Consider the following 13,359-nt stretch of genomic DNA (forward strand, 5'->3'; position numbering starts at 1 on the left):
TGCAGAAATGTTATTGGTGGCTAACAAAGACTCGACATGAGCCGTGTTTTGGCCGCAAGGCCTGCATCAGGAGTCTGTACCAACACTCTCTCAGGTATCCTTTTACTAAGCCATGGCAAAAAGTGGCCCGCGGTAGTGCGGGCACCTGTTTTTGGTGCACACTGGGCCAGTTTATACCGTATCTGGGAAAAAGGGCTTTTTTCCCAATGGGCTGGGAAAAGGGCCTGTGGTAAAACTGAAATCAGCGCACGCCTATTTACGGCCTGAGACCTTAACGCCACCCATTGATCTAGTGGTAAGGGCTTATGCACTACACACGCGGTGACTGGTGGGCGTGCGCCAACTACCGATTAATGCCGGAAATGCTGCATGCAGTAGTAAATTTTAAAAAATTGTCCCGGTGGTATGGGCACATGCCAAATCTGAAATTACTGTCAGGGGGCACGCTAGCATGGTGGTAGTCACGTTTTGGCGCATGTCGCACGTGCATACAGCCTACTGCGCCTTTGTAAAAGAGCCCCTGTGATTAAAAGGAATATTGAGATTAAAGTCAATACTGCACATGGTAAACACTCATCCAAATTATGCACTAAACATGCAATTTTCTTCCATTTGTATAGTGCTGTAAGACAGCTTGTTTAGTGCATAATTTGGATAAATGTTTCCCCTTGTGCAGTTTTGACTTTAATCTCACTCTTCCTTTTAATCACTGAGAGATTGTCGGTACAGGCTCCTGATGCAGTCCTTAGGGTCAAAACACAGCTCATGTCGAATCTTTGTTACCCACCAATAACATTTCTGCATCATACCGCTTCCTTTGGGACACTTTTGTCACCTTTGCTGTTGTTGCTTCTTCTTGTTTTGTGCAAAGGTTTAATTCTTCCCTTTACCTGTACATAACACTAGGTGCCATATATAGGTCAGTGTTTCCCAAGTCCAGTTAGGTTTTCAGGATATCCACAACGAATATACATGAACTTGATTTGTATGCACTGCCTCTATTATATGCAGATCTCTTTCATGCATATTCATTGTGGATATCCTGAAAACCTGACTGGGCAAGGGGTACTCCAGGACCAGACTTGGGAAACACTGCCCTAGATAGCCCATAACTTAATGTACTTTACTAAAAGAGCCCCTGTATTAGTATTAGATCTGTGTGGTTGTCTGATGTGCAGCTATACCATTCCAGTCTACAGAAAGGCTGCCAACTGGATCTAGATTCACAGGACAGGGTTGATCCAGTCCTGGGTTTACCTCAGTGCATGCTAGGACTTGTAGTCTTGCTTTTCTTAGGGAATACATTGCGGAAATCAGCAGGGCCACCAAGAGACTGAGCCGGGCCCGGAGCAGGGCTGCCACACCCTAGGATCACCACTACCACCCTCCACCCCACCCCACCGCAACTCTAAATTACCTTGGCTGGCGGGGATCCCCAGGCCCTGCCAGCAGAAGTTTTCCTCCAGCACTGTTCTTCACTCCGTCGCATGGCCTGCCCTGCCCCTGCTTTTTCTCTCACATCGCGCATGCTCGGTTTCAAAACCAAGCATGCGCGACCTGAGGGGAGAAGCAGCCACTTGGCAGACAATGCGGCAGAGTGAAGAACAGCGCTGGAGGAAGACATCTTCTGCTGGTGGCCCTTAGGACCCCCACCAGCCAAACCAGAGGCCCCGGCCCGAAGCCCTGTGTCTGCTCCTCCCCAGCCTCCAATGGTGGCCTGGCACCAGAGTTTTCTCTCTCCTGCTCCTGTCAGGACGCAATCACCCAGGTCCCGTCAGGAGCAGGAAAGAGACCCCGGTGCCAGACCACCTTGGCGGCTGGACCAGGAGGAATTTTGTCCCTTCTGCAGCCCTCCCCCCCCCCCCCCCAGCGGTCCTGGAAATCAGAACTACAAGTCTCTGCATGCAATGGAGTAAACCCAGTACTGGATCAACCCTGTCCTGTGAATCTGAATCCAGTTGGCAGCTTTAGTCTACAGCAGGGGTTCTCACCCCAGGACACACTTAGGCAGTAAGGTTTTCAGGATACTCACAATCTATATGCATGAGAAAGATTTGCATGTCCTACCTCCATGCAAATTTATCTTACGCATATTCATTGTGGCTATCCTGAAAACCTGACTGCCTAGGTGTGTCCCAAGAACTAGGTTGAGAATTCTTGGTCTACAGCAAGGTGCTACAAGGAAGTGCCACTCACTTCTCCAGCAACCCTAGGGCTCCTTTTAGTACTCTTACAAAATGGACAAGAATTAGGGACCTCTCAGGAGCATGGAGGGAAAACACTTGGCAAAGTCCTGCGGAGGTTTGCCTCCAGCATTAAGGTTTTTGCATGCTACATTCTCCTAGTGTGTCTCCCTCACTTTCAGAATAACCTGCTTGTAATTATACTTCCTCCCTTCTCACTCTAACTCAAGGCTCAGTGTGATTCAGCTGTTGCTTTGGAAGGAAGAAGGGATGGCAAAACAGAAGGATTTTGAATGTCATTTCTTCCTATTCCTAAGGCAGTAACAAGAAGTGTCTTGCCAAGAATCCAGTCTTCTCTGTACAAAATTCTTCCAGGTTTATGAGCTACTGAGGGGCCCTGTGCAAAGCAGTAATGATTAGATTTCTGAAAACTGGGACTCATCATTCCATTCTGTTTGCCTCTTTAAAGCATTCATGGACTTATAAACCAATTTGGCCGTGTTGAAATTATTTGACAGTCTACTATGGTTCTGTTGGGAGTATTGGTTGCAGATTTTTAGTTACTGTGCTTTAATTTGTATGTGTAATATTGTTTGGAGATATTTTTACTGTCTGAGAGCAGATCTTACTTCGAGTCACTGTGATGGTGAGACATTTATTTATTGTTTTTTTCTTATTTGTGATTGTATTTAGTATGGATGTGTCATTATAATTATGTAAGTGGTGTGTTTGTATGCTGCTATAAATTTTCAATGCAACAGGATAGAAGCATTACAAATAAATACATAAAACCTCAGAGCATTCTCATTTCCTGCCTCCCAATAGCATCTTGATAAGTTCAGTGATTCCCAAACCTGAACTTGGAGACTCCCCAGCAGGGGCGTAGCCAGACACCCAATTTTGGGTGGGCCTGGGCCCAAGATGGGTGGGCAGAAGAACTCCACCTTGTCCCACAAATGATTTGGTCTCTCCCTCTCTTGCCTGCATGCCATATGGTATCTCAAACATCCCCCCTCCCCCATATACTTTTTAAATAGCAGATTTTCACTTTCAGCAAGCAGCAACTAATACACACTGCTCATGTTGGACCCACAGCCTTCCCTCCGATACAACTTTCTGTTTCCGCATAGGCAGGAATACATCAGAGGGAAGGCTATGGGGCCGGTGCGAGCAGTATGTAACAGTTGCTGCTCGCTGCAGGCAAAGATCTGCTATTTACAATGTATGCAGGAGGAACAGTTGTTGGGAGTTTTCGGCTGATGGAGCTTGGGAATCCCTGCCAGCCACATCATAGGTATGCTGCTACTGGGTGGGCCTGAGCCCAAAGTGGGTGGGCCTGGGCCCACCCAGGCCCACCCTTGGCTACGCCACTGCTCCCCAGCCAGTCAGGTTTTCAGGGTATCCACAATGAATTTTCATGAGATAGACTTGCATGCAATGGAAGCAGTGCATGCAAATCTCTGTCATAAATATTCATTGCGGATATCCTGAAAACCTGACTGGCTGGGGTACCTCCAGTACCAGGTTTGGAACCACTGGATAAGGTGATCAGAGCTGCCAAGATAGAAGGTGCTGGGTGCCTCTAAGCTTAAGATTATGCCCTAGAAGACATATGTAATATAATGATGACAAATGGGAACAGCTAGAAGCTCTCCCTCACCTTGAGATCATCAAGGAACACACCACTCTACAGACCCCAAGGGCAAGGGTCGGACAGAGATATAAAAATCAAGAGTCTGCAGAGAGAGTAATGTATCCTGTAATTTGACTGTATATGACTCAGATCAACAACATCCAGATAACGAGGGTTGAACTATGCTGCATTGTAAGATGTTGGACAGAAGCATATGGCGGAAGGGGCCATGCATAGACTAAGGTTGCCAAATGGGTCCAGATTTGCCCAACAGGGCTGATCCAGTCCTGGGTTTACCCCATTGCACAGAGGGTCTTGTAGTCTTGCTCTTCTTAGGGGATGTGATGGAGAAATCAGAATTTCAAGTCCCTGCATGCAATGGAGTCCATCCAGGACTAGATCAACCCTGTCTGATGAATCTGGATCCAGTTGGAACCGTAGCATTGAATGAGTCATCTCTTCCCAACTGGGGTTACCAACTCTATAAGGAGAGGTTGAAACAGTCCTGAAGAAATTACACAATGCAACAGGTAGAAAACTAGGACTGACTCTGCTTCTCCTTGCTGATATGAAGCTCTAGAAATCCTACCCCCATTTCTCACCAGAAACCCTCTTTCCAAACCTCTTCCAGAATTATTGGTACCCTCTCACAAGAACGAGAGCCCAGGAAGATGGCCTTTCAAAGTCGCAGAGCAGAGCCCTCGACAAGGATCAAAGAGCCACAGGGACTGCAGGGGATCATAGAGGTATAGCGATCACAGAGCCAGGGGGTGACAACACCACAAGAAGCAGGGATCCATGGAGATTCACAAAGTCAAGGGATGACAGAGCTGAGGGGATCAGAAAGCCACAGGAATCGGTGAGCCAGGGGATCATGGCACCGCAGGAATCAAGAAGTCCAAGGAGATTTGCAAAGCCAAGGGATGAGAGCTGAGGGGATCAGAGAGCTGTCAGGGACTCAATTCTCTTTCCTTTTATTAATCCTTCTCTAGAACAGCACGGAGCAGCTTGTGGACAAGGAATCACCATCTCAGGGTATTTCTTCTACTTAGAAACATTATTTAAAAAAAATAAACTTTACAGTAATACATTTTCTTTCTGTTTTGTTAAAAATAGAAATGAAAAAAAAAACCAGACAGTATATGTATGAGTAAACACATGTGCGTGTTTGTGTGTGTGCACATATACACACAGACATGCAAACATGCACACACATGTATAATATCAAAGGAAGCACGGAGAGAGAAAGGGGAAAGGTTCTGAGAGACATATGGAACGAAGGGAAAACAGAGAGAGAAAAAAAGCAGAGTGAGGAGAGAGAAGAGTCAGGGAGAGATGGGTGAAGAGGAAGAGAGACCAAGATGGATGGGTAAGTGTGAAAGGAAGAGAGAAAAATGAAGAGAGATGGGTGAGAGTGAAGGGAAATCAGAGAAAGACAAGGATGGGTGAGTGACGGGGAAGAGACTAGCAGGGAGATGTGAGAGTGAGGGGGAAGAGATAGACAAGGAGAGATAGATGAGCGGGAAGAGACGGCCAGGAAGGAATGACTGAGAACAGAGACAGAGAGATGGAAGTAATGGATGTGTGTGTGAGAGGGGAGAGACTGACATGAAGGGTGGGGTGAGAGTGAGGGGAAAGAGACAGGGAGGGACTTATGAAAGTGAGGGGAAAGAGAGAGACAAGGAGAAGTGAGTGACAGAAAAAGAAGGATGGGTGAGGGCAGAAGAAGATTGAGGGGGAAGAAAATGGCAGGGATGAATGAGAGTGAAGAGAGAAACAGAGATGAATAAGTGAAAGGTGAAAAAGAACAAGGCCAAATGGCTGAAGATAAGGGAGAAGGAGAGACCAGGGCAGATGGGGAAGGGGGAAAGTGAGAATGAGGGTGGAACAGGAAAGGACAGGTGAAAGTGAGAGGATAGGAAGATGAGGTAGTGATAGATGGGAGAGAGATATAGGGATAGATGGAGAGCATGGGTGATGAAATGAAAGGAAAGATGAAGCAGAAAGTGAGAGACAGGGACAGACCAGTGAAAGTGTGACAGGAGGCACAGGAAAGGACTGGGTAACAGACACATGGGGATGGATGGATGTATAGGAGTGAAGAAGCAACAGAAAGAGACGGGGAGAAAAAGAGGAAGGGAAAGACAGGGACAGGTTAGATGAGAGGGAAACAGAATGACTTCTAAGGGAGAGGAAGCAACAGGCGCAGATCCTTCTATGTTAAATTGTACAGCGCTGCGTAACCCTAGTAGCGCTTTAGAAATGTCAAGTAGTAGTAGTAAGTAGTATGGAAGAGACTGAGGGGAAAGTGAGAGAAGAGAGTAGACATAAGAAAAATGGGAAGGAAAATGCAAGGATGGATAGGTGAGAGTAAGAGGCAAGGAAGAAACAGGCAGATGAGTAAGGGGGAAAGGGATGACAGATAGGGACAGACAGGTAAGAGAGGGGTAAGGGTGAGGAAGCGGGTGAGAGAGATAGGAACCAATGGGTGAAGATGTGAAGAGGCAAAGAGAAAATCATAGCTTTTCACAGGAAAGCAGCCGCTCCACAGGAACAAAGGGTGCAGGAAAATAACATGAAATCAGCGTTTCCAAGGACAATCAGAAATGTGGGGACAGTTTTACACTTTATATTTCTTAAACATTGTGAAGGACAAGGAGTTAGTGAGAGAAACAGAGAGTCCCGGGGTGGTGAACTCCCAGCTGGCTCTTTCTCTTTCCTCCCTCATCTCAGACCTAGGGGGAGGGTATTACTGTTCTCCTCAGATCCCCCACTTTCACTTAGTCTCTGCTTTCCAGAGACTGACCCTCACTGAGTCTCGCTGTGGGTCTCAAGATACAACCCAGGGAAAAAAAATATTTTCCAGCCAACATTTTTTGCAAGGATTGTGTTTGTGTTTTGTTTTGTTTTTTTTCTTGGCTGAATGTTGTCCGAGTTTATAAAGCCAGCTTCAGAGGGAAGAGCAGGATGACTGGGAGCAGCCGGGAGCTGCAGTGTCGAATGCTAAAAGACTTCTCATCCACATGATTCCTCAGGTCAGGCATGATATCTGTGCTCAGCTGAGTCTGGAACAGAGAGACAAAGAGACACCTGTCTACTACCAGCTTATCAAACCTGGGACAGATGCACTCACACGCACACATGTTATTAAGCTGTATACTACCAGCTTATCACGGGACAGTCACACTCACACATACGCACACACACGCAAAGTTGTAAATTTAATATGAATTGGAGAAAATGTATCTTCACTCAGCATGTAATTAACCTCTGGAATTCGTTGTCAGAGAATGTGGTAAAGGTGGTTAGTTTAGCAGGGTTTAAAAAGGGTCTGGACGACTTCCTAAAGGAAAAGTCCATAGACCATTATTAAATTGAATTGGAAAAATCCACTGCTTATTTCTGGGATAAGCATCATTAAATGTATTGAGCTTTTCTGGGATCTTGCCAGGTATTTGTGACCTGGATTGGCCACTGTTGGAAACAGGATACTGGGCTTGATGGACCTTTGGTCTGTCCCAGTGTGGCAATACTTATGTACTTATGGTACCAGGGCTGTGCCAACACGGTAAGCGAGGTAAGCATGGCAGGAGGGTGCCATCCTCTGGGGGGGGCGCCCCGCCGCACCATGCTTACCTCACCCTCTTCTCCCCAGATCCTTTTCCTTTTTTTTTTTTTGTTTAAATTTACCTCTGTCCAGCGGCAGCGTAGCGTTAGTGAGGAGGCAGCGCTCCCCCACCCCGACGTGTCAGTCTTCCCTTCGCTCAGTTCCGCCTTCTTCTGACATCAGAAATGACGTCAGAAGAAGGCGGGACACTGAGCGAAGGGAAGACTGACACGTCGGGGCGGGGGAGCGCCGCCTCCTTCTCACTAACGCTACGCTGCCGCCGGACAGAGGTAAATTTAAACAAAAAAAAAAGGAAAAGGATCTGGGGAGAAGAGGATGGGTAGTGTAGCGATCGTTTTCGGGGGGGGGGGGGGGGGTCGCAGCCAACTGCAGGGGGGCGCCGGAGACCCTAGGCACAGCCCTGTATGGTACCAGCTTATCAAGCCTGGAACAAGCACACACACACAGACATGTTGTTAAACTATCTACTCCCAGCTTATCATGGGACAGATACACTCATATGTATACGCACACGTACACACACACACACTGTCTACTCTCAGGTTATCACACCTGGGACAGACACACTCACATGTAGACACACATTATTAAACTGTCTGGTACCATCTTGTCATGCCCAGGACAGGCACACACACAGACATGTTGAAGTGGAGGATTGGCCTAATGGTTAGTGCAGCGGGCTTTGATCCTGGTGATCTGGGTTTTATTCCCACTGCAGCTCCTTTGACCTTGGACAAGTCACTTATTAAATTGAATTGGAAAAATCCACTGCTTATTTCTGGGATAAGCATCATTAAATGTATTGAGCTTTTCTGGGATCTTGCCAGGTATTTGTGACCTGGATTGGCCACTGTTGGAAACAGGATACTGGGCTTGATGGACCTTTGGTCTGTCCCAGTGTGGCAATACTTATGTACTTATGGTACCAGGGCTGTGCCAACACGGTAAGCGAGGTAAGCATGGCAGGAGGGCGCCATCCTCTGGGAGGCGCCCCGCCGCACCATGCTTACCTCGCCCTCTTCTCCCCAGATCCTTTTCCTTTTTTTTTTTTGTTTAAATTTACCTCTGTCCGGCGGCAGCGTAGCGTTAGTGAGGAGGCAGTGCTCCCCCACCCCGACGTGTCAGTCTTCCCTTCACTCAGTTCCGCCTTCTTCTGACATCAGAAATGACGTCAGAAGAAGGCGGCACACTGAGCGAAGGGAAGACTGACACGTCGGGGCGGGGGAGCGCCGCCTCCTTCTCACTAACGCTACGCTGCCGCCGGACAGAGGTAAATTTAAACAAAAAAAAAAGGAAAAGGATCTGGGGAGAAGAGGGCGGGTATTGTAGCGATCGTTTTCGGGGGGGGGGCGGGTCGGAGCCAACTGCAGGGGGGCGCCGGAGACCCTAGGCACGGCCCTGTATGGTACCAGCTTATCAAGCCTGGAACAAGCACACACACACAGACATGTTGTTAAACTATCTACTCCCAGCTTATCATGGGACAGATACACTCATATGTATACGCACACGTACACACACACACACTGTCTACTCTCAGGTTATCACACCTGGGACAGACACACTCACATGTACACACACATTATTAAACTGTCTGGTACCATCTTGTCATGCCCAGGACAGGCATACACACAGACATGTTGAAGTGGAGGATTGGCCTAATGGTTAGTGCAGCGGGCTTTGATCCTGGTGACCTGGGTTTTATTCGCACTGCAGCTCCTTTGACCTTGGACAAGTCACTTAAGCCTTCATTGCCCCAGGTTCAAAATCTTAAGATTGTGAACTCACTAGGGACAGAGAAAGTACCAGCATATAATGTATACAGCCCTGCATAGGTCTAATAGCGCCATAGAAATGATTAGTAGTAGTAGTAAACTGTCTACTCCCAGCTTATCACACCTGGGACAAATACACTTGTGTGTGTGCACACACACTCGGCAATATTCAAAGCCATTTCCATGAATAAAATAGTGTTTCACTAAATGTGATAAATAAATATACAGCCCTGCATATGTCTAATAGCGCCATAGAAATGACTAGTAGTAGTAGTAAACTGTCTACTCCCAGCTTATCACACCTGGGACAAATACACTTGTGTGTGTGCACACACATTCGGTAATATTCAAAGCCATTTCCATGAATAAAATAGTGTTTCACTAAATGTGATAAATAAAGAACTAATTACATTTCTGATTAAACATTTCCTCAGGCAGTACTCGAAGCAAAGCTTCCTACATGGCTTTGTAATCCATGGAGTCTGCATTGGGGGGGGGGGGGGGGGGGGAACAGAGAGTTGTTCCAGGGGTTGTCCCCATTTAATTAACCTCTCTGCATATTCTGAAGGTCTTTGATCTGACAAAAGATTAGAGTTACTTCATTTGCATGCAAATTATTCCAAGAAGTCCATTCTAAAAGGCTAAAGGTCAAGATATCTACCTCTCTAGTTATCAGCCTCCTAATGTCTCCTACACAGTCACACTCACTAGGAGGAGAGTCTCGCTCACACTCAGACATCCACACCAAGACAGGGCATACCTCCAGGTAGCACAGGTTCTGGTTCTGATCTTTGGACTTGTTTAGCTTCGATCCATTTTCCTACAGCACAAAAAAAGAAACATCAGAAATTAGAGTCCATGGGTGACATTTCTCATGAGGCCCTAGGATGGCTTAGAAGACCAGAGTCCCACGTGGAACATAAGAAATGTCACAGATCCATCCTGTATCTGGCAATATCAAACTGCAGGTGTTCAGAGAGTGTGCAAAAGTCACAGGGCGTGCGAATCGTGGCTGGCGATGTCCAGCAGTTGTACCTGGCCAAATGAAAAAAGCACAACAGGCCTCCAGGGATGGGTTGGCATCTGAGGTTTAATAAAGTACCCTACACAGGCCATGTTTCAGCAAAATGCCCCCATCAGGGGTTGTTAATGTCAGTGTTACAATCGTGATGTGATCCTATGTTCTTTCAAAGATCAGTAAGTATTACCAACACATACAGTGGTTAAGACAACATAGCTAATTTGTACAGCTAAAAAACGCTACCAAAACTCTCCAATAGCGAACCGTTCATCTGTCTTGCTGGATAGTGGAAAAAAATGTTGTACCTGAACTGGGAGTGATGCCCCCATAGCTTTGGCAGGGTGACAACTGAGACAGACAAAACTAAACCCCAAACATTGTGTCAGCCCCTCAAGTAGATAGCACTAAATTGCTTAACTACATTCTGTGGGGCATTGTAGGCATGTGTTTGATTCAGCCTGGACCCTTTTTCTGGGGAATGGGAAATTCTACATTTTGTTGTTGTTATTATTATTATTATTAACATTTGAATAGCCCTACCAGACGCACGCAGCGCTGAACATAGAGAGACAGTCCCTGCTCAATAGAGCTTACAATCTAATAAGTCTTTAGTAATCCACTCTAGCAGGGACTCTCACAGGCAGCCTTGTGTGTCATCGGGGGGGGGGGGGGGGGGGGGGGGGGAGAGAGAGGTTCCTCCTCTGAAGCATACACAAGAAGTTATATCAGAGAAGGAAAGGCCTCCAATGATGCCCAAGACAGTCAGTGAGAGTCCCTGCTGGAAGAGATTACTAAAGCATGTCAGGAGGACTGTGGGAAGGGAAAAGAGAGGACAACAGGAAGCCCAACAGCAGCCGAGGGGAGGAGAAGAAGTTAGCAAATAGAGGACTCCAAGGAGGGGGAAGCTCAAAGATAGCAGCTATGTAAAAAACCTTTCATATAGCACGCTTCCGCGTTTATGCACAGCAACTGTTGCAGTCTGTAAAAACAAATATAAAGCACTCTTCTATAAAGAGCGTTCAACCTTGAGTGCCCGTTATACAATAACGTTTAATGTGGATTTTTTCCCGGTGCCTAACTTTGAGCATCATTTATAGAATTTCCCCCAATGCGTGCATAGTTGTAAGTGCCCAGTTACAGAATTGCCTCTCAACTGCAGAGGTCTACGCCATGTGCAGTGACAAAGCTATTTTTCTGTACGGTAATAAGCATCAGATGATTTACATTCTGATTCTCCATGGTGCATCATTATTTTTATGTGGACTGATTGGTTTATTTATTCTTTATATCTGTGCTGCTCTTTGTTGTGTCAAAGAACTCTCGGATGTTCTTAGAGAAAGTTTACCATGTGTTGGACTAACACGGCTACCGCATTACTTTATCTGAGGTTTTCCTTGTAATCTCCTTTCAAAGACCTAATTAGTTTCTCTAATGACACGATTTCTCTAGCTTTGCTTATCCTTTCTATGCATTCTGGTCCTTTCTGTGACTTCCTCTCCTCCTTCTAACTGCTAGAAGTAGACGTCAAATGAGTTGTTTGAAAGTACCTAGTGTTGCTTTATGCTCTATGTAATTTAGTAGGTTAGAGCTCTGGGTCTATGACCATCTGTACTTTCTTGATGTCTCTTAATGAACCTCTTCCCAGTATTTTAATTGGATGCTCTGACCACATGGAGTAAACATTTTCATTATCTCCACAGCCTCTTCAATATGGTGGAGGGTCTATTTTCTCATGTTATACATTTTCTTTCTGGCGTTAAGTAAACTGAAGACTGTTATCTTCTATTGTGACTCTGGCTGCATACAGAGAAAATGAGCATTTGGTGCCAACCCTCTGCAATTCACTGCCAGAAAAGATGAGATTGGAGACCTGCTATATTTCCTTTAGAAAAAATGAAGAGTTACTGTAGTTATTTCTTGCATGTTGAATGATCCGTGCGGCTGCTGGGGGAGAGGGGTGGTGAGGTGGAAGATAGGTTTGTTTGTTGTGTGTGTGTGTGTGGTTTTTTTTTTGTTTGTTTTTTGCAAGACCTCTGTTTTGGGGGCAAGTACATGGGTAATTAATGGAAATGCTGGCCCTTTGTATTTGATTTTTACTGGTGCTGGTGTAGTAATTTTATGACGTATTTGTGGCTTTTGTTTTTTATATATTTATCTTATGGGTAAACTGCTTTGGATGATTTGTATAAGGTCAGGGAAGTGATGTGCAAAAACATAACTAAATAAAGAAGTTTGTAATTAAGCCTGTCAGTAGTTTTCTAATGGAAATATTCTAAGGGTCTGTTTAACTATCGGTTCCAAGCATTCACATTTGGTGGGGTTTTATTGCTCCATTTCTCTAATTGGATTTTGTATTTTGGATAATAATCCTTGGTAGACTGTTTTTTAAATAAACAGCTTTTTCATGCATGTATGTGTGTGAGGAGGTTGTCTTGATATGTTTCCTGCATGGTCTGTTTACATATCAAAAAATTTGGGCTGTTTTTAAGCTGCTATTGTAATGTAAATATTCCTTTCTGAAACAGGCATGCCATTTATACCGTCTCCTTGTGTTTCAGCTTTCCAGTCCCTTTTCTGAACTTGACTGACTGTAATGTTCTATTTGATTGCGTGGGAACATATTCTTTGAATTACTGAGCTTTTTCCATGCTGCCTTCCATGTACTAATCACAGTTTGGATTGGGGGTGACTTTCCTTTCAGCATTTTCCACTAAGCTTAAAAATTGTCTCAGTGTTAGCTGTGGGCCTTATAGGACTTAAAGGACAATATTCATCCAGCAGTGCCTAAATTAGACCTGGAATATTCCATGCTGACCCCTTAACTGGTAAAGGTATTGACTATCTGAGTACTCAGCGGACTGCACCCGGGCTCCTTCAGTACTTAGTGGCAATACGCAAATAGCTTATTCGGTTAATGTAGTCCAGCCTTTTTGAGCCTAATAATTTGTGCCGTGAGCTGAGAACCTGGGGAACTAGATTCAATTCCCACTGCAGCTCCATGTGACCCTGGGCAAGTCACCTAACCTTCCATTTCCTGGGTTCAAAACTTAAGATTGTGAGCCCAGGCCAGAGAAAGTAACTGCACAAAATCATCTATGGAGAAGCCCCCACTTATATGG

General features: G+C 45.6%; 2 protein-coding genes across 3 annotated transcripts in view; both read right to left on the reverse strand.

Moving 5' to 3' along the window:
- Positions 1 to 3,926: 3,926 nt before the first annotated feature.
- Positions 3,927 to 6,351, reverse strand: LOC115469387. The gene is made up of 2 exons (XM_030201975.1): positions 6,106 to 6,351; positions 3,927 to 6,027 (listed from the first exon to the last, which is right to left on the reverse strand). Exons 1-2 carry the CDS (start codon positions 6,334 to 6,336, stop codon positions 5,281 to 5,283), a joined length of 978 nt encoding a protein of 325 aa, XP_030057835.1. The 5' UTR covers positions 6,337 to 6,351; the 3' UTR covers positions 3,927 to 5,280.
- The window catches only part of GFRA2 (GDNF family receptor alpha 2), a 149,771-nt gene continuing 140,338 nt past the window's right edge, over positions 3,927 to 13,359 (reverse strand). For both annotated transcript variants that reach the window (XM_030201973.1, XM_030201972.1), the window contains exons 8-9: positions 9,980 to 10,039; positions 3,927 to 6,881 (exon numbers count right to left, since the gene is read on the reverse strand). In XM_030201973.1, the coding sequence (XP_030057833.1) occupies positions 6,753 to 6,881; positions 9,980 to 10,039 (189 nt within the window). In that variant the 3' untranslated portion in view covers positions 3,927 to 6,752. The remainder of the gene's footprint in view (positions 6,882 to 9,979; positions 10,040 to 13,359) is intronic.

Source organism: Microcaecilia unicolor, chromosome 4 (assembly GCF_901765095.1).
Source record: "Microcaecilia unicolor chromosome 4, aMicUni1.1, whole genome shotgun sequence".
NCBI lineage: Eukaryota > Metazoa > Chordata > Amphibia > Gymnophiona > Siphonopidae > Microcaecilia > Microcaecilia unicolor.

What these genes read in the sequence shown, in the direction of transcription:
- LOC115469387 (XM_030201975.1), bottom strand. Translation starts at nt 6,336, where the DNA reads ATGATTTTCTCTTTGCCTCTTCACATCTTCACCCATTGGTTCCTATCT. An exon ending in CTTTCCCCTCAGTCTCTTCC is followed by an intron (nt 6,028 to 6,105) that starts ATACTACTTACT and finishes TAACATAGAAGG; the next exon opens with ATCTGCGCCTGTTGCTTCCT.